The sequence below is a fragment of the Elephantulus edwardii genome, unplaced genomic scaffold (genome assembly GCF_000299155.1).
Source record: "Elephantulus edwardii isolate Elephantulus edwardi_28Jun2011 unplaced genomic scaffold, EleEdw1.0 scaffold00026, whole genome shotgun sequence".
NCBI lineage: Eukaryota > Metazoa > Chordata > Mammalia > Macroscelidea > Macroscelididae > Elephantulus > Elephantulus edwardii.
The window spans coordinates 17229174-17250467 of NW_006399776.1; the positions used below are offsets into that span (position 1 = coordinate 17229174).

At 40.4% G+C, this 21294-nt stretch overlaps 1 protein-coding gene across 1 annotated transcript; it reads left to right on the forward strand.

The window, feature by feature from the left end:
• The first annotated feature begins 6132 nt into the window (after nt 1-6132).
• CHRM5 (cholinergic receptor, muscarinic 5) lies at nt 6133-7731 on the forward strand. The gene has a single exon (XM_006883057.1). It carries the CDS (start codon nt 6133-6135, stop codon nt 7729-7731), a length of 1599 nt encoding a protein of 532 aa, XP_006883119.1.
• Nucleotides 7732-21294: the final 13563 nt, after the last annotated feature.

Here is a 21294-nt window from a genome sequence, read left to right on the forward strand (position 1 = left end):
ACTGTAGGTTTCAGGGTGAGGATCTTCTCTCACTACTCTAAAGGTGTGTCTGAAACAGTGAGACTGGCTCAGGTTATGGTAGGGTTTAGAGCTGTTGTACACAGGGTCAGTATGAGTCACAATTGACTCGAAGGCACATAACAACAATGGTTTGTATCAAGAGCTGTGCTAAACACAAATTTCAATGTTTAAAAACACCTCCCATAAAGTAAGAACTCTTTTTTAGCTACCCTCAATGAGATGGATTGACACAGTGTACAGTTTACCTTTCAATATGACTTTCCTAGGCATTGAATTTGACTTTGTTAAAGGGATCACATATGAGCAAGAGGCTATGGTGATAAAGGAAAAAGTTCAAGCTGCTTTGAAGCAAAAAATAAGGCACCAATTGACATATTGCAGTTAACAGATGCTGCCCTGGACGTGCTCACTAAGTTGTGTTAAGAAATCTGGAGAACAACCACTTGACCAACTGACTGGAAGAGATCTATATTTGTTCCCATTCCGAAGAAGGGTGACCCAACATAATGTGGAAACTATAGAACAATATCATTGATTTCACACGCAAGTAAGAGTCTACTGAAGATTATCCAAAAACGACGGTAACAGCACATCAGCAGAGAACTGCCAGAAGTCCCGCCTGGGTTTAGAAGGGATCGTGGTACTAGGGATATTGTAGCTGATGTTAGATGGATCTTAGCTGAAAGCAGGGAATACCAGAAGAATGTCTATATGTGTTTCATTGATTATGCAAAGGCGTTTGACTGTGTGGATCATAACAAACTGTGGCTGACTCTGAGAAGAATAGGAATCCCAGAACACTTGATCGTTCTAATGTGAAACCTATACTTGGGCCAAGAGGCAGTCGTCAGAATAGAGCAAGGAAACACTGCATGGTTCAAAATTGGGAAAGGTGTATACCAGGGATGTGTCCAATCTCCATACCTTTTCAACCTGTATGCAGAACAGATTGTCTGAGAGGCTGGGCTCTATGAGGAGAAGTGTGGTGTCAGGATTGGTGGAAGATCTATTAACAGTCTGCGTTATGCAGATGACACAACCCTGCTTTGCTGAAACTGAGGAGGACCTGAAATGCTTGCTGCAGAGGGTCAAGGACGGCAGCCTTCAGTTTGGATTGAAGCTCAATGTCAAGAAGACAAAGATTCTCACCACTGGACCAATTGGCAGTATCAGAATGGATGGTGAAGAGATTGAGATTGTTAACAACTTTAGTCTGCTTGGCTCCACGGTCAACACTCTTGGCACCAGCAGCCAGGAAATAAAAAAATGTATTGTGATGAGAAAGTCTGCTGTTAGGGACCTCTCCAGGGTACTGAAGAGCAATGGTGTCTCTCTGGAGACTTATGGTGCGTCTGATACAGGCTATGGTCTTTGCAATTACTTGTTATGCATCAGACAGTTGGACAATGACTAAGGAGGATAGGAGAATTGATGCCTTTGAGCTGTGGTGCTGGAGAAGAGTATTGAATGTACCCTGGATTGCCAAAAAAACAGATTCATCCTGGAGAGGGTTAAACCAATATACTCCTTGGAGGCAAGGATTCTGGGGCTTCGTCTGACATAGTTTGGGCATGTTGCAAGGAGGGACAGGTCCTTGGAAAGGGACATCATGCTTGGGAGAGTGAAGGGACGGTGCAGAAGGGGAAGACCCTCTATGAGGTGGATTGATTCAGTGACTGGGGTAATCGAGATGGGTGTGTCAGAGGCAGTGAGATAGGCACAGGATAGAGCAGGGTTTAGGGCTGTTGTATATAGGGTTGCTATGAGTCACAAGCGACTCAACGGCACATAACAACAACAAGGGGATGGGTGGAAATATGCTAATAGTATTAGCCTATCCTCAAGGATATTGGCCAATCAGTCCACAAAGGCTAGTCTTTCCACCAAATTGAATAGATCCAGCAGTAGAAAGAAAAAAATCTCACCACCAAGAGAAGAGCAAGCAAGAGGGCCTATAGGACCAGCAGCCAGAGCAGCCATAGGGGAGAACCAGCCCCCTGCCATGAGATGGGACCTTGGCACTGCTACATTACTGGAACCAGAGCAAAAGCTTTTGCTCAAGGTTGTTGGACAGGACTGACAACTTTGTAACACTGGCCTTAAAGCCATGAAACTCACAGCTGGGGTGCCTGATAGCACATTTCAGATGCCTTCCTCACTGTATTCTGTCACTAAACTATATTATAACTTTTGACCTCAATATGGTTCTGTGTGGCCCCTGAGCTATCACACTGGAGTCGGGACCCAGTAAAGCAGTAAAATTGGGGTTGAGATGAGTGAAAAAAGGTATGGGAGCCTGGGGGATATGTCTGACCTCACAGGAAATGGTTTTGTGTTACTGATGCTGTTGAAGACAGTTTCTCTTTGTGAAGTTGGTAAAGGTCAGATATGACCACCCCCTTGTGGCCCTTGCTCCTTTTACACACTGCAGCAAAGGACTCAGGTGTGTCAGAATTTATGAGGATGGCACAGGATAAGACAGGGTTCAGATCTGTTGTTCGTAGGGTTGCTATGAATTTGTACTCAACGACAACAATAACAAAAAGAAGCTGAGGCTTAGAGACGTTAATTAAGTAACATGTTCACACTCTGCCCAAGGCCAGATTCAACTGTATGGTAGTGGCATCTCATTTCCAAAGTAAATTCTTTTCCATGCCCATTGTATGAACAATACCTCTATAACATACCAAAAATAATAGAAAATTATATGCTATCTTTAGTCCCATGGTCCAGTTTTCTTATTTTTTTTAAATGAGGTGATAGGCCCAGAAAGGATAAATCCCCAGTGTACACATTTTTTCACATATGCATACATAGTAAGTAAACACACATCTCAGGATCTTTTATGAAGCATTCTAACTGCTCAAATTTTCTCCTAAGCTCAAGTGGGAAAATTAGACATTCCTTCCAAAACATGTCTTATTTGAAGAATTGACTAGAGAAGTTGAAGGAATTGCTGTTATTATTTATTACTATTTCTCTCTAAAGAATTCCTCCAATACCCCAGCTATTGGAAATGCCTCCAGAGCAGACGGGATTCCTGGCGCAGATACAGCTCTCCCAAGAAGCGGACTGTTGTCTCCAGTCCTCTCCAGCTTCCCCTGCCTCACTGTCCTCCCCACTCTCACCTCACTTCTCAGCTCCCCTTGTACTTGATGCTCCGGCTGTGCTGTACTTTTTAGCATATCCCATAGCTCCATTCTCCTCTTTGTCTCTGAGCTTACAAACAAATGCTTCCTTGACAGGCCTGAAAAACTCTCCCCCACATTTCTTATCTTTGAAGCACTTAACATGGCTGATGAAATGGTATTTTTTTTCTTTTTACAACCTGCTTTTTTGTCTCCTAAGAAGGAGCTCTGGTGGTGTAGTGGATAGAGAGTTGTGCTCCTATCTCAAAGCTGGCCCCTCTCTAGCAGTTCAAATCCACTAGTGGCTCTGCAGGAAAAGATAGGTGATCTCACGTGTGCTGGAGGATCAATTATGGTTCATTTCTGACCCCACAGCAATGACTTTGACTAACTGAATGACTTTGAATAACTGAAAAGGTAGCTCTGATGTCATAGTCTATAGAGTTGTGGTGCTGACCCAAACATGCCTCTCTGGCAGGTCAATTCCACCATTGATTCAATAGGACAAAGACAGGCGATCAGCTCTGGTGAAATTTTCTGCCTCAGGAACGCAAGGGAGGGTCAGCCAAAAATTGGAACCAACTTGAAGGCAATAAGTAAGTGAGTTAATGACTGATGAAAGAACTGTGTGATCTACTGGCCCTCCACTTCTGAAATAACAGGCCTTTGAAAACCCTATGTATAATAGAGCATACTTAGAGTATACTGTCTCCGGATAGGGCAAGGTTCAGAGCTATTGCACATTAGGGTAACCATGAGTCTCGAATGACTGGATAGCACACAATAATAACAAAACAATAGCATAGTCTGTAACAAGTTGTGCTTCTAACCCAATGACCAGGTATTTCTGACTTTGTAAATCTAGCAGGTGCTCCTCCGGGGAAAGATAATTTCCTCTGAAATGACTAACAGCCTTGAAAATGTGACAGAGGGTTCCTATGAGTTAGAAGCTAGGGCAAGGCACTGAGGTTTTAGTTTGAATGAGTATTAAATTCCTGGTTTATATTTATTTACAGTGTTGTGTTATTTTCTCACAACTTTTTAAAATACTGACACTAAATGCTACAGTGTTGCAAAAAAAACCCCACGAAAAACTCTCCCCCCAAGCTCACCAAGTCCCTTTTTGTCTAATCCTTCAAAATAGGTTTCAGTTTAAAAATCTCTTCTTCAGGAACTGCTTCCCCCCTCAGATCAGATTGCACACGTTCTTCATATACACACATACACATGTACATGCGTACATTCACACGGCACCCTGTATTCACATTCACAGGGACCTGCTGCTTATTACTGGTTTATTTATCCATTTCCTCACTGGTGTCCTGAGGACAGAGACAATTTCTTGTTCCCTTTGTGTCCCCAGTACTAGAGTCTGTCACGTAATAGGTATTAAATAACCACCTGTGAAAGAAGGAAGGGAAGGAGGGAGAGAAGGATTTTTCTTTTATTATATATAGTTTTCAAACTAGATTAAAAGAATTCTCTATTTTAAGAAGTTAGAGTCCTCGACTGGCAATTGATTAAATAAGTTAGAGTACACTTGTCCTGGTACGATAAGCAAGCAGCCCCTGGTGCTTAATGGTTAAGCATTCAACTATTGATCAAAAGATTTGTGATTAAAATCCATCAGCCATAATGTGAGGAAAAGATTTGGTAGTCAGCTTCCATGAAGATTTACAGTCTTCAAAACCCAATGTGGGGGAACCCAATGGGGCATTTCTACAACCCCATAGGATCATTATGACTCAGAAGCAACTAAACGGTAACGAGACATTGGAATCATGTATTTATTGGTAACCATAAAAAGCAAAGGAAAGCTGCCATTATACAATTGTCATCAAACACTTAGTAAGGTCTTCTTTGGAAAGAAACATGCAGCCGTGCTTAATATTCTACTAAAAAATATAATGTGCAGTCATTAATATGAAAAAATAGCTCCAGATGTACTAGCAAAAAAGATGTTCATATTGATTTATTAAGTAAAACGGCAAATACATTTGAAAAACACTTATCTTTCATAATAACTATAAATATTTACTATTATATGCCTCCACTAGCTGTCCCACATGAGAAAGATTATCAGTCTCTTTCTGTGCAGTTTCTAGCCTCTATAAACCCCCTGGAGGGTGAGCTATCAGCCAGTTCTGACTCAATGGCACATTACAACAGGAATATCTGCCTAGAGAAAACACTACCACCAAGATGTTAACATTAATTCTCCTGCAGAATAGGTTTAGAGGAGACTTTTCTAAGGTATACAATTTGACATTTCTTGAACCAGGAACATGTAAATAATCCCAGAATGGAGGGAGAGACAATGTTTTGGAGACTGGGCAAATTTCAGACTGTCAGGAAACTAAATATGCACCTGGGATTTGTGCATGAGCACAGGGAAGCAGTGTGGTATGGTGCTGGCTCATAAAAGAAAATCACGTGTAGTAACAGAGACTAGGAACTACAAAGTAGGTAAAATTTCACATCTGCCAGTACTTCATCAAAGGCTAGGTTCTCATCGCCAAGAGTTTCAATCCAAGATTTCTCTCTTGAAGTCAGTGCAGTTTAGGGGAACTTAGTATCAATTGTTTTCCTCTTCTTTCTGCTCCTCAAAAATATAATTCTTTTCTTTCCCACTTTTAGCTTTGTGAATTTAAAAAAAGAAAAATTAAAAAGAACCACACGAGGGCAGCATCTACATGTACAACAGGGGTGCTGAAGTATTCCTAGCCAAAAACACCAAAGGAATGATGCTAACATAGAATGGTCATTGAGGCAAAAGCAATTGTAGTAGCATCTCACTCAAAATACATGTGAAGTCAATCTTAATAATCTGCTGAAAAATTATAAACAGCAGATGAAAAGAAATCTATGCTGGTGAATGTGGCTAATATTCTATTGTTTTTTGCAGGTGGCAACTGAGAAGAGGTGCGATAGAAGGAACAGTCTGGTACCTAAGACCTAATTCAATGTAAATTCTTGCACCAGAATGGAAGGGGACTCTTCCCACAATGCAACCACTGTCAATGGCACCCCAGTCCACCACCAGTCCTTCGAAAGCCACGGATTGTGGGAAGTCATCACCATAGCTGTTGTAACTGCTGTGGTAAGCCTGATCACCATTGTGGGAAACGTCTTAGTCATGATCTCCTTCAAAGTCAACAGTCAGCTCAAGACAGTTAACAATTACTACCTGCTCAGCTTGGCCTGTGCAGATCTCATCATTGGGATCTTTTCCATGAACCTCTATACCACCTACATCCTCATGGGTCGCTGGGCCCTTGGGAGTCTGGCGTGTGACCTATGGCTTGCACTGGACTATGTAGCCAGCAATGCTTCTGTCATGAACCTTCTGGTGATCAGTTTTGACCGTTACTTTTCCATCACAAGACCCCTGACATATCGGGCCAAACGTACCCCAAAGAGGGCTGGCATTATGATTGGCTTGGCCTGGCTGATCTCCTTCATCCTCTGGGCCCCCGCAATCCTCTGCTGGCAGTACTTGGTTGGCGAGCGGACAGTGCCCCCCGATGAATGCCAGATTCAGTTCCTTTCTGAGCCAACCATCACTTTCGGTACTGCTATTGCTGCCTTCTACATCCCTGTCTCCGTCATGACTATCCTTTACTGCCGAATCTACCGGGAAACAGAGAAGCGAACCAAGGATCTGGCTGACCTCCAGGGCTCTGACTCCGTGGCTGAAGCTGAGAAAAGAAGGGCCACTCATAGGACTCTGCTCAGCTCCTGCTTTCACTGCCCTCAGCCCACGCTGGCCCAGAGGGAAAGGAACCAGGCCTCATGGTCGTCCTCTCGCAGAAGCACCTCCATCACTGGGAAGCCATCCCAACCCACTGGCTCAAGCACCGACTGGACCAAAGCTGAGCAGCTCACCACCTGTAGCAGTTACCCTTCCTCAGAGGATGAGGACAAGCCCACCACTGACCCTGTTTTCCAAGTGGTCTACAAGAGTCAGGTCAAGGAAAGCCCAAAGGAAGAATTGAATGCTGAAGAGGCCAGGGAAACATTTATGAAAACTCAAACCGAAAAAAATGACTATGACACCCAAAAATACTTTCTGTCTCCAACTGCTGCTCACACACCCAAGAGTCAGAAATGTGTGGCCTATAAATTCAGATTGGTGGTAAAAGCTGATGGGACCCAAGAGACCAACAATGGCTGTCGCAAGGTGAAAATCATGCCCTGCTCTTTCCCTGTGTCCAAGGACTCTTCACCAAAAAGCCTTGACCCCAGCCTCAGCCATCAAATGACCAAACGGAAGAGAATGGTCCTTGTAAAAGAGAGGAAAGCAGCCCAGACCTTGAGTGCCATTCTTCTAGCCTTCATCATTACATGGACCCCTTATAATATCATGGTCTTGGTCTCCACCTTCTGTGACAAGTGCGTCCCAGTCAGCCTGTGGCACTTGGGCTACTGGTTGTGTTATGTCAACAGCACTGTCAACCCCATTTGCTATGCCCTCTGCAACAGAACCTTCAGGAAGACCTTCAAGATGCTGCTTCTCTGCCGATGGAAAAAGAAGAAAGTGGAAGAGAAGTTGTATTGGCAGGGGAATAGCAAGCTCCCATGACATGTTAACGCCCCTCTACTTCCTGTTATTGACAAAATGATCCTGAATTGTTTACTTTCAACAAGATATCTGCTATTTTGGTCCCTGGTGACTTTTTAAAAAAACCTCAAGGTCTTTCACCAAAAGGAAGACATCACAGCTGCAGTAATTGCTGCCTTTTGAGCAAGGTTACCTGCCTACAGTCACTGGAGTTTGTTTCTGAAGCAAACAGACCCTTGCATTTCACAATAGAAGGTACATTTGTTGAATGAACAATGATGAAGGGGAAACTTTGTCTAGCCTTCTGTAGGGAACATCAGAGACAAGTGGAAACCCTCCCTTGTGGACACATGTCATAGGGTTTTGTGCATTACGTATAAGTTTATGACGTTTCTTGTTCCTGTGAGAACCAGGAGAATGTAAGTCATTGTCACCTGTTAACAAGTGTGATACTCAACTGGCTTCTAAGAATATATTTCCTCATTAGTATTTATTACAGTTAATGTGTGGTTTGTTCTATCTGGTGACTATATTTGAGTAAAGCTCTTGTTCTTCTGTTTCCTAACTGATGCCAATTCTTGGAATCCACTGAAACCATGTTGATCCCTTTGGAACCATCATTCTCTCTGAATCAAGAGTCTGGAAAGTTACTGAAATCTAACCATACTCAGTCCTTCAAAGAGGCCTCTATTATGCTAATAAAAATTATCAGCTCTCAATAAATTCATTTTTCCAACCAGAAACTTTTAATTAAATAAATACTACTTACTATATTTTGAGTCAATTTGCACTCACTTACTCATTCTCTGTTCTTAGGAAAGACTAGTTACCAACAGTCCTTCTCTAGGTAAAGATCTTCCACAGGTTAGTTAACCATTATTCTCTTCAACTATTTTCAGAGATCTCATTTCACACAGTAAAATGTGAAAACAAAAATCGGTTTCATCTCATGCTTTTGCATTTCCAGAGCCCCTTTACTAAGCTTTCACTCATTCAGCTCTCAATTCATACATGTATAATGGATCATTGTGGAACCAGCTTGAAGTGCTACTTGGGTAGCACAAGTGTTGGGAAACACTGATTTTTCCCCACAGATCCTTCAAAACTCAAAGGCCAACAATTACATTGTTCTTCTTGTTAGGTAAAAATCCCAGAAAAGTACAGTGGTGGGGCCAGTGTATCTAGTTATAGTCCTTAAAGATGAAAGCCTCGTCGTTAAAACCATAGTGTATGTCAAGACAGGAGTCCAGAATGAAGGCTGCATAGTGGAGTGGACTTGAGGGGAGGGATTGGGTAACATGAAAGAATTTTTCTTTTACTTTATAAAGGGAAGAGCGAACTGATGGGAAGGGGTGGGTAAGGAGAAAAGTGCAACAATGAATGAATAAAAATCCAAAGTCTGTAAACTTTCATTAAAATGAATAACAATAATTTAAAAAAAACCAAACCAAAAACCATAGTGTATATCAGAGTAACACAGTAAAAAAGAAAAATTATCAAAATGAATAAGGGCATCACGATGATTAAAAATGAAATGTACTCTTTTAAACATATATGCTTTTATTTATTGTTGTTGAGCCAAATGTGAACTAGAATCTCTTTAAGTAGTCATAAAAACCAAAGAAAGACAACCAGTTGTCATGGAGTCAATGCTGAATCATCATGGTGACTGCATCCATACATAAACTGAGCTTAAAAGGTTTCTTTGATAATTCTGAAAGTAAACCAACGTGCAAGAAATTCATTGTACATGCTGCATAAATAAAAGATCCACAGCGGAAGCAGCAGTGTAGCACACATGAGATTTTAAAGATGAAACATGCCTGGAGAGCAGGAGTTCATCATTGAATCAATTAAGCATATCCATAGGTGTATTGGAAAATCTCTTCGATTTCCTCTTAGGGAGCCCCGGTGGTATAGTCTGTAGAAGCTGTGTTTCTAGCCCAAGCCTCTGGCCACCGGCAGCTCCAAGGGAGAAAGGGAAGCAGAGTCTCCTGCATGATTTACAGCCATGGAAACACACTGGAGGGTCTGCTATGAGTTAGTCGTTACTTGACAGCAATGAGATTTCATTTCACTTAATTTAGGGTAATTAGTTCTCAGTTTCATTTACTCATTCATTCATTGCCATCACCTCATTACTCATTTGTCTCATTGCAAAGGAGTGACCTCTGGCTTGGCTGGCTTTACTTGCGTTTAGATAAGCACTTCTGTATAGGAGAGATTTCATTCTTCACTGAAAAGCAAAACCCATTCCCTTCATGGTATCTCAAAGAAGTTTCAGGGGAAGTCTAATGCAGGGCAAACCTGGCCTACCTCGGCCTTTCCTCCAGCTCTGTGAGGTAAAACCTCTTGGAGGCAATGTGGCTCCCGTAGCCCTTTGTGAAAGGCTAGTCGACACTTGCCAAGTGTTTGTAAGACAATATTAATTCACTGGAGCAGTTCTCCAGCACAGAGGCTCCCAAGCCTACCTAATGCCAGACGGGTGTGACTTCAAGAGCAAACCTGCTCCACCAGCTCCAAATAAAGAGTTGATTCTCTTAGTTCAAGGCTTTCATTCTTGTCTGCTAATTAAAGCCCCTCCATGAGACTATCACGTAAAGTACACATTGGCATTCATTAATTCATTATAGAGAGTGAAACAAGTTAATGTGAACAAAAAGAACACAGAGCTGGGGGTTGCCAAGGATGTATTTGTATTCTCCACAACTCCCATGTGATTTACTGCTCTGAACACCCATTAGACGGTCAGCTATTAAGTCGTTTCTGACTAGATGGTACATAACAACATAATGTAGCCACAATTGCCTAGGACTTTGTTGGTTTTTTTTAAATTCATGTTTAGTAAAATTAATAGGCCTATGCATCCTTCATCATTGGCTTTGGAGGGACCCAGTTTTTCAGACTACCTGGGTTGAGACTGTAAAAAAATGTCTCATACTACTAGAGAAAAATAGATTTCTCTAGATGAGAAGCTTTACTAGGACCGTCAGAATGAACAAATCCAATTGTAAACTAGAGGGACCTGTTGGGTGGGTGAGAGGGCGGGCTGTGGGCTCACTTCAGGTCCTAGGCCTTCTACACCGTACACTCTGTCAACGGTAAACTTCCCAAGTTCTGTCTATGGTAAACTATGTATAGTTTTGATTAGTTACCTACTGAATGCTGTTATATTGCTAACATTGTGGTTTGTTGCTAAGATTTAGCTGTGAATTTGATGGCTTGTCAGGAAATTTTTTGTTTCCTTACAAAATTTGGTTAAAAAAAGTAATTTTGTCTCTTTCTGCCCTTTGCTTTGCTCCTATGGTGAATGTCCTGTGAGGATGCTGCTGATGTTCAATTCTTTGTAATTGTGAAATCTGTATCTAAACCTCTGGATTAGAATATCCATTTGTCAGATTGCTAAATCTACTGTAAATATTAGGAAATACAGTAAAAGATAAGAGGACTGGGGTAATTTTCTGTATTGTATAAATGTCATCTTGGACAATAAAGAAATTTAACCACTACAGTCTAATGTCAAGAGAAAATGGTCTCAGGTGGATAGGTCTATACAAGGAAGCCCAGAAAAATTTTCATGGCTTAGGCCTTTAAGGGAGAAGTTAGTACACTATACGAACACATGTCCCTCTTGCTACATTATGTAATATTCCCTGTTATTCTAAATAAACAACCAAATAAAGATGAAATAAGTTGGTAAGGTTTCTGTGATAGAAATGCTCCTTCTTCCACTCTAAGACAAAGAAGTGGGGCATATTTCAAACCACAACCAGTTTTGGAACAGGCACTTTGCAAGCAAATGCATTAGCATTTCCTCTGCAACTGCTCAAAGAGCTGGTATCTCAAACATTTCATTTCCACATCTTCCACAACGTCTAACCATAACATTTCAGATTATGTAAACTCTTAGCCAACAAAGGACCCAGGTTAAGAGTGGATAGGAGGCAGGGGTAAAAGTGTTTTTAAATGCCACAGAATGAGTTAGAAGAAAGAAGTTTAAATTTACAGAAGAGTTGCAAGAACTGTACAATGAACTTCTGTGGCCTTCATCCCAATTCCCCATAATGTTTTGCCACACTTGCACTCTTAAGATTTGTTCTCTTTTCCCTCTGCACATACACACGGATTATATCTTGACTTTGCTGTTGTTTTCAGAGGCAGAATCACATGGGAGGATACTGCTCACCTTTATCCAGCCAGGCACCTGGTGAATTCAAATCCCGTGCCTTTGGGCTGGCAGTGCAATTCCTCACCATTAAGCCACAGGAGCTCCGTTTTAGAAAGCTTGGTATCTGAATTCAGAGCCCCAGCTGTAGGGGAAGATTCTTGGGAAATATCCACATCTCTTCTAATATTCCTCCCTTCCCTGGCAATCATCTCATGCATGGCATGACATGTAACTTCTCATTTGTGTTTGCTACTCCTTGTTAAAACACACCAGACAATGACAGGTCCTCATTAACATAATAAAGGAAATCCTATTTCCAATTAGGATTTACCAACACATCGTTATTTGGGGAATTATTGTTGTTAAGTGTCATACAGTTGGCCAAGACTCAAAGAAATCCTTTGTACGAACAACAGATCTGAACACTGTCCTATCCTGCCACCTCACCATTCCTGCCATCCTCAAGCTCACTGCCCCAGCCACTGTTCTCAATCCATCACTAACCCATAGTACAGGTGCTTCACAGTAGATCCTTTACTAAACGAATACATGCACACCTGAGAGGAAATGGTTATAAGGTAAGGCCCCTGCTTTTTCTCAGTGTTCCCCCTCCGTCTCCCAAGTGTGGCTAGGATCTCTGTGATTCCCTAAGTATTTAACCTTGAGTTTCTTCATCTAAAAAGAATATTAATAACTGAAAACTTTCACTGGATGTCTCTATGCACTGCAAGGTCCTGAGTATTTCATGTGTATTTTCTGGTTTACTCTTCAAATTAAAGCAATTTACTTATGCTGATGGATCGAAGGTTCCAAGAGATCAAATAACTTTTCTAATACCACACAAGAAAATGATAGTGCCAACTGAGCCAGAGAAAGCTGACTTCAGAATCTAAATTTACAGTCTACTGGTGCGAACATATACAGCAATTCTTTACATAAAGTTGATGCCATTTTACATACTTTTTATTGTAAAATAGTTTTTAATTCTTCTTTTTAAGGAATATTAGAAACAATATCAATGATAAAGGCAACATCTGTACTTTTTCTTTTAAAAAATTATGATTTTAACAAAAGTTTACAGAAAAGTTGAATTTTCATTCATTCACTGTTGCATCTGTATCTTCTCAAAACCATCTTCAAGACCTCCTGCATACTACAAGCATCTTTTTCAACTGGATATTTTAACATAACTTACAAATTAAGTAGCAACTGACCCTAAATGATATCTGCAATCACGCCTAAGGAAGAGCATAGTACTACTAGGTCCTCTATCAAATTATTACTTGAAAAGAATAAAGAATTTCAGCCACCAGTTGCTATTATGTTCCGCAAAGAAGCGCTTAACCGAATTTGTTTGGTTTAAAAACAAACTGGTCTATATAGGATTTAAGCATGTGAGCTGTTGTTGTCAGGTGTCGTTGACTATACAGACTCTATGTACAAGTGATTTAAACCCTGCCCTACCCCGGACCATCCTCACCATCTGATATGCTTGCGCACACCATCACCGTGTCAATCCATCTTGTTAGGGATCTTCCTCTCTTTCTCTGACCCTCCACCTTTCCCAGAATGATATCCTTTCCCAGGAACTGGCCCTTCCTGACCACATGCCAGAGCATGTGAAAAGAAGTGTTTCACCAGCATTTCCTCCAAGAATTCTAGTTGCATATTCTCCATAGTCTCTGATTCCTGTGGCAGTCCATGAGATATTTCAACACAACTCAAAGGTATCAATTCTCCTTCTGTCATTCATATTCAATGTCTAACTTTCAGCTGCTTAGGGAAGAAAGTGAAAAGATGGCTTGGATCAGGCATACCTTAGTCACTGACACAACTGCTCTTTAAAACCTTGGAGGGTCCTTTGCAGTAGATTTTCCCAATTTAACATCTTTTTTTTATTATAGATACAAGTAAAACAAAATCATTTACAACTTCAATCTTTTCTCAACCCATCATGATTTTGTCAATTGTTCCAGTGGTGAGGATTTTTGTTTTCTTTATATTAAAGCATAATACATATTGAAGGCTGTAGTGCTTGATCTTTAGCAGTAAGTGCTTCAAGCCTTCTTCATTTTCAATAGGCAAATCTGTGTCATCTGCCTAACAGGTTGTTATTCTTCCTCCAATCCTGATGTCACATTCACCTTCATAGAGCCCAACTTCTTGAATGATTTGCTCAGCATATAGATGGAATAGGTACGGTAAAATGATATTACCCTGATGCACACATTTCATATGAAATTTTAAACCATGCAGTATTCCCTTGTTCTGTTTGGAAAACAGCTTCTTGGCCTAGGTATAAGTTTCACATGTGAACAGAAGACAGAAAGCAAAAATAGTTTATTTAAATTGTTCTTTACCTTTTTGTTATGTCGAGTTGCCCGCAACTCATAGTGACTCTTATGTACAACAGCCCTAAACCCTTCTATATCCCTTGCCAATCTGATTGTCTCTGACACACCTATCCCCATGACCCCAGTGACTGAATCAACCCATCTCATCAAGGGTCTTCCTCTCCTGCACTGTCCCTCCACCCTCCCAAGCCTGATGTCCCTCTCCAAGGACTGATCCCATCTTGCAACATGTCCAAAATACGTCAGACGAAGTTTCAGAATACTTGCCTCCAAGGACCAGCCTGGCTTCACCCTATCCAGGACGAACTTGTTTGTTCTCCTAGTTGTCCAAGGTATATTCAATCCTCTTCTCCAGCACCAAAGCTCAAAGGCATCAACTCTTCTTCTATCATCCCTAATCACTGTCCAGCTCTCTGAAGCATAGCAATTGCAAAGACCATGGCCTATATCAGGCACACCTTGGTCTCCAGACTGACATTCTTGCTCTTCAGTACTTTGGCGAAGTCTCTGACAGCAGACTTTCCCAATGCAATTAATCTTTTAATTTTCTGGCCGCTGGTTCCCAAGAGCATTGATTGTAGAGCCAAGCAAGCTGAAGCTGTCAACAATCTCAATCTCTTCCTCATCCATCATGATGCTGCCAATTGGCCTGTGTGAGAATCTTTGTTTTCTTGATGTTGAGCTTCAATCCATATTGAAGGTTGCACTCACTGACTTTCTGCAGCACTTCAGGTCCTCATTTTCAGCAAGCAGGGTTGTGTCATCTGCATAACACAAACTGCTGATAAGTCTACCTTCAATCCTAATGCCACACTTCTCCTCACAGAACCCAGCCTCCTGTATAATCTGTTGCAAATATAAATTGAAAAGATATGGAGAAAGGATACATCCTTGAAACATATCCTTCCCAGTTTGAACGATGCAATGTTTCCTTGCTCTGTTCTGACTGCCTCCTGGCCCAAGTATAGGTTTCCAATAAGCACAATCAAGTGTTCTGGGATTCCCATTCTTCTGAGTCATATAAAGTTTGTTGTGATCCACACAGTCAAATGCCTTTGCATAGTCAATGCAACACAGATAGACATTCCTCTGATACTCTTTTCTTTTAGCCAAGATCCATCTGACATTAGCTATAATATCCCTAGTGCCACGGCCTCTTCTAAATCCAACCTGCACTTTAGGCAGTTCTTTGTTGATGAGCTGTTCCAGTTGTTTTTGGATAATCTTCAGCAGAATCTTGCTTGCATGTGATATCAAAGATACTGTTCGATAATTTCCAAACTCTGCCAGATCACCTTTCTTTGGAATAGGAACAAGACCAGATGAGCTGTGGGAGGTTATCAAGAATATTATCCAGGAAGAATGCAAAAGGTCATTACAAAGACAGAGGAGGAAAAAAACACAAAGATGGATGTCAGAAGAAACTCTAAATATTGCACTGGAGCACCAAGAAGCCAAAGTAAAGGGAAGAAATCAAGATATGTTTTTTTTTAAAGTATTTTAAATCCAATATTTTAATCGTCATTACATGAACACAAGAATGGTTCTAAAGTCTATCAAGTTAAAGACATTGTCTAATAATTTACATAGGATGACTATGACTCCTTCATACAATGAAAGTGATTTGACATAGCAAACTTAAATATTTTACTGAAATTTCCATACAGTCCTTTGGTCTATTGTCTGATGTAATCTCTCTCTCTCTTTTTTATTTATTCATTCATTGCTGCACATTTTCCTCTGTCTTCCATCCCCTAGTACACTTTGCAATGCACTTTTTCCGATTGTTGTCATACATATAATACTTAATCATATATTTCTTTTCGACCATTCTTCCTCTCACCTGTCCCAATGCAATGTTCATTGTCTATCCATTCTGTTTCTATTCTCCCTTCATGTCAATTCTATAACAGCAGTGTTTGACACTTTATTTTTTAGAAAAGCCAAACTATACTACTAAACAGATGTATGTGAAAATAATGGTTGAGATAGGTCTTTATCCCAAAGCTAAATCATAGAAACCTTAAAAAAAGGTTTTCTAGATTAAGAATCACATATTTTGGAGGAAGTGGTAGTGTGGAGAAAGTATTAGCTACTTTTCCTTTGCCTTATGCAGACAACCTTTTGAAATAATTAAATTTGTAACGGGGAAAAAAGCAGATTTTGAAGTTAGCACTCCAAAGAGGAAACCTCAGCCCAAGAAGGGGCATGGAAAAATCTTGGTGGTCAGTGATAAGCAGAAGTTAAATAACTTTTACCTCAGGAAATGCTCTTTCCTCTGTTATCTGAATCTCATTCGCATTGGAGGCTTTTCATTAACACAATGTTCCTCCGAACACAGACAGGGCACAGCAAATTGTCTTCCATGTGTGGAGGTGTGCAAACAAGGGCTGGTGTCAAGAAGAGAGCAATCACACCATCCAGTCTGTCAGGGACCCACACTTGTCCAGCATGGCACTGCAGTCAAGCCCAACCTTTTCATTTCCAGGAAGACATTTCCCAAGTACCACACACCATTTAACATCTTCAGCCTCTTTTGATGATTCTCCAGCCTGTGTGGTGGAAGTTGACACTACAACAGTTTTCTCTACCTCCATGAGAGTACCGTCCAGGACGGAGGTCTCCATCTCAGGGGCAGGGGCCAGGTTAGGAGGGCCACTCTCCTCAGAGGACCTGTTCTTTTCCTTAGATTTCTTCTCCTTGCCCACTTTTGCTTTTCTTTGTAGTCGTGTATTTTCACCATCTGCTACGGTACATGTATCCTTTTGATGTGGAAAACATCTTTGAAGGATCCGATTATAATTTTCCACCTTCTGCCCCGTAGTGCTCAGTTTCAACAGCTGGCACCAGCCGCGCACAGTGTCTCAGTGAACGTTGTTAATTGGTGGCAACTCAGTAGGTAATGGAGGAATGTCAGCCTTCTTCCGTGGTCTAGAGTCATCCTGATTTTGTGAACAAGAAGCTTTTTCTACTTTCCTTCTTTTTTTTCTTGGTCTGGTCTCCTCGTTAGGTGTTTCCAGGGAAATTGGCATGCTTGGTTGATTAGCCACTTCTGGCATTCCTTGGTTTTCTAACACAGGCTCAGATTTGAGAATCACATAGTCTTCATCTTCCTGCTCCACGGAATTATTCTCTTGTGAATTCTCCATTGGGACAAACATGAGGTTGATAAAACTTGAACAGAAGATTCCAGAGGGCAGCATGGGAAGACAAAGTAAAGTATTCAATGAAATGTGCAAGGAGCTGGAGTCAGAAAATCAAAAGGGCTTAACTTATTCAGCATTTCTTAAGCTGCAGGATCTGAAGAGCAAATTCAAATCTTGAATTGCAATACTTACGGATGCTTTGGGCAGAATGTTAAATGACCCAAGAAGCATTAAAAGAAGATGGAAAGAGTATACAGAGACACTGTACCAAAAGGAATTGGTGGACACAAGAAGAATTTCATGAAACAATGTATGAGCAAGAGCCTGTGGTGATGAAAAAGGAAGTTCAAGCTGCTCTGAAAGAATTGGCAAAAAACAAGGCCCCAATGGCATACTGATTGACATATTTCAACAAACAGATGCTGCCCTGGATGTGGTCACCAAGTTGTGCCAAGAAATCTGGAGGACAACCAACCACCTGGCCTACTGACTGGAAGAGATCTCTATTTGTCCCAAATCAAGAATTTTCTTTAGTTTTTGTTGTTGCTATATGCCGTCAAGTCGCTTGTGATTCACAGCGACCCTATGTACAACAGCCCTAAACCCTGCTCTATCTTGTGCCAATCGCACTGCCTCTGACACATCCATCCCGATTACCCCAGTCACCGAATCAATCCACCTCATAGAGGGTCTTCCCCTCCTGCGCTGTCCCTCCACCCTCCCAAGCTTGATGTCCCTCTCCAAGGACCGGTCTCTCCTTACAATATGTCCAAAGTATGTCAGACAAAGCCCCAGAATCCTTGCCTCCAAGGAGTAGCCTGGTTTAACCCTCTCCAGGATGAATCTGTTTGTTTTCTTGGCAGTCCATGATACACTCAATACTCTTCTCCAGCATCACAGCTCAAAGGCATCAATTCTCCTTCTATCTTCCCTATTCATTGTCCAATTCTCTGATGCATAACAAGTGATTGCAAAGATCATGGCCTGTATCAGATGCACCTTAGTCTCCAGAGAAACCGTTGCTCTTGAGTACTTTAGAGAGGTCCCTAACAGCAGACTTTCCCATTGCAATACATTTTTTTATTTCCTGGCTGCTGGTGCCAAGAGTGTGGATCATGGAGCCGAGCAAACTGAAGCTGTGAACAATCTCAATCTCTTCGCCATCCATCCTGATGCTACCAATTGGTCCAGTGGTGAGAATCTTTGTCTTCTTGACATTGAGCCTCAATCCATACTGAAGGCTGAAGTCCTTGACCCTCTGCAGCCAAGTGCATGAGGTCTTCCTCATTTTCAGCAAGCAGGGTTGTGTCATCTGCATAAAGCAGATTGTTAATAGATCTTCCACCAATCCTGACGCCACACTTCTCCTCAAAGAACCAGTAGATTTTAAAAAACAACAGTAAAAGACACTTTAGTTGAGCACTTAAGAAAATATTACAACAAAAACTTAACAACTTGGGAGTCTGAGTGATTAAATAAATAGAAAGGTTTTCTTTTATCATTCCTGGCATTCCTCACTAGGTAATGGAATCTTTTCAACTACTGAAAAGTAGATAGTACTTGCTGTCTGGCTGCTTCTTTCTACCTATCAGAGGAGGGGGAAAGTAAAAATTTTAAAGACACCTTACTACCATGAGCCAAAAAACCATTAGAGCTAGATATCCAAATAACCATGGATATTTAAGACTTCAAGGTAAGACTGTGTAAAGCAAGGATTTGTTCTGCCCAAAATCAGTACTCAGAGTTATTGTAATGGATGTGAAAGTTAAAACCACAAAAGTTTACACTTTAAAGAAGATACATGTAAATGAAATCTAAAAAAACTCCTTTTAAAGAGCAGTAAAACAATACTTTGTCTTCCACTGAAGAACAGTATAAAGAACAAAATAAAGTAAAAGTTGGAAAGTTGATAATGATCTTTAAGAGTAGGAAATAAGGACTAGATTAAAATTATGACAAATTTTAGCTTTCAAAAGAAATTTAGAGGTCTAATTCAAATCCTTCAGTTTACAGATGAGAAAATTTGAGAGCCACATATTTATTCATTCAATAGACATTTACTGTATGCCTACCTGCTTGATGCTGAGTTAAAAACAATGAACAAAACTGGAAAAGTGACTTTTCCAAAGTCACAAGCTAAGAAGGGAATTTTTTTCCATTGAATCCCCCATTTCCTATTAACTTATTTGCATCTGTAAGCACCCTAAAGCACCTGATGAAGGCTTTATGCAGATAAAATGTTCATATACAATTGAATAATAATACTCCTGCAATAAAATAAAGGGTATATATTATATTCAGACAATATTATAATTGGTATAATCACATAAGTTTCTTAATTAGTAATCTGAATGGTAATTTTCTGTGAGGTACAGTTTAATTTCTTAATTTTTAGGTATCACAGGTGAGAATTTGGATAATCCGTATTATAAAAACTTTAAGCATGACTTCTAGTCATGCATCTATGACTCTTACTATATTGTCTCCTTTAAATTCTAATTGCTATTCAATAAATGTCTTAAAATTTTAATTTTAATAAGCTATTTTTAAAAAAAGAAAACAATTTTATTCTTCTAGTCAACAGCAGTGCCAGCCTTCATAAGCTAACAGTGTATAGTATATAAAATCAGGTATAGTTAATGTTTGACATCGGAATTTTTTAAAAATTTGTATTTCAATAAACCTGGCAAACAGTGATGGGAAACATGAGATTTAAAAGCTACCTGCTGATACACAGCCTGGAGCTCTGAATTTTATTCTCTACCTTCCAGTAGCCTTCCAGTGCTACAATGTCTTCCTCCAGGCCATTCATTCCTATTGTTCATAATCCCTTGATAACAAACTCTATTAATAAAGACCGGTAATGGATCTTATTCATCGTTATATTCAGCTTTAGAACTTATCACATAGCTTTAGTATAATTAGTATCACAGAATAAATCAAGCATAGAAAAATAAGAGAGCCTACACATTGATTAAGATATATTTGAAACGAATAAATGAAAATGACAGCAGGAACATGTTATTATTTTACATTAAGTATCAAGAAAGGTTAAATTCATGGGCAGGTTTAAGAATTTTTAAAGATCTGGCTACATAAAAAAACCAAGATCCAAGGGAGCTCTTGCATCCTAGTGGCAAGACGCTGCACTGCAATCCCAGAGATATGTGGTTCAAATCCACCAGATGCTCTGCTGGAGAAGGAGGGAGCAATCTCTTCCTGTACCAGTCAGATCTGATTTGACAGTACATGTAAAAATAATACAATAAAAAAAACAACAAAAAACCAAGATCCACGCAACTCTAAAAATACCAATTATTTCTCAACTATTTTTAAACATGAAAAATCAATTTCAAACCTCAGATAATAAAAGAAGAAAACTGCAAAGAAAGAAAAATAAGTACTAAGAGAGAGGGGAACACCGCCACCCAAGCAGATATATGCACAGCCATGTTTATCACAGCTTTGTTAACAATAGCGAAGAGTTGGAAACAACCTAAATGTCTATCAACAAACAAATGGATAGAGAAGCTGTGGTAAATTCACACAACTGAATACTATGCTGCATTGAAAAATAAGGAACTCATGAAATATTATTCAAAATGGATGACCCTGGAGGCCATTATGCTGAGTGAAATATCCCAGTCACAAAAGGACAAATACTGCATAGTTCCACTGTTGTAAAATGGGACTGACCTAGGCGTTCGGGGGGTGGGGGGGAACTGAGAAAGATGGGATAAATTATGTATACTGCATTGAATCAGAGGAGAGAACCGTTTAAAAGGTATATATGATTAGGTATTATTGTCATGTTATGAGTCCAGAATGAAGGCTGCATCGTAGAGTAGACTTGGGGGGAGGGATTGTGTAACAGTGAATGAATTTTTCTTTTACTTGTCAAAGAGAAGAATGAGCT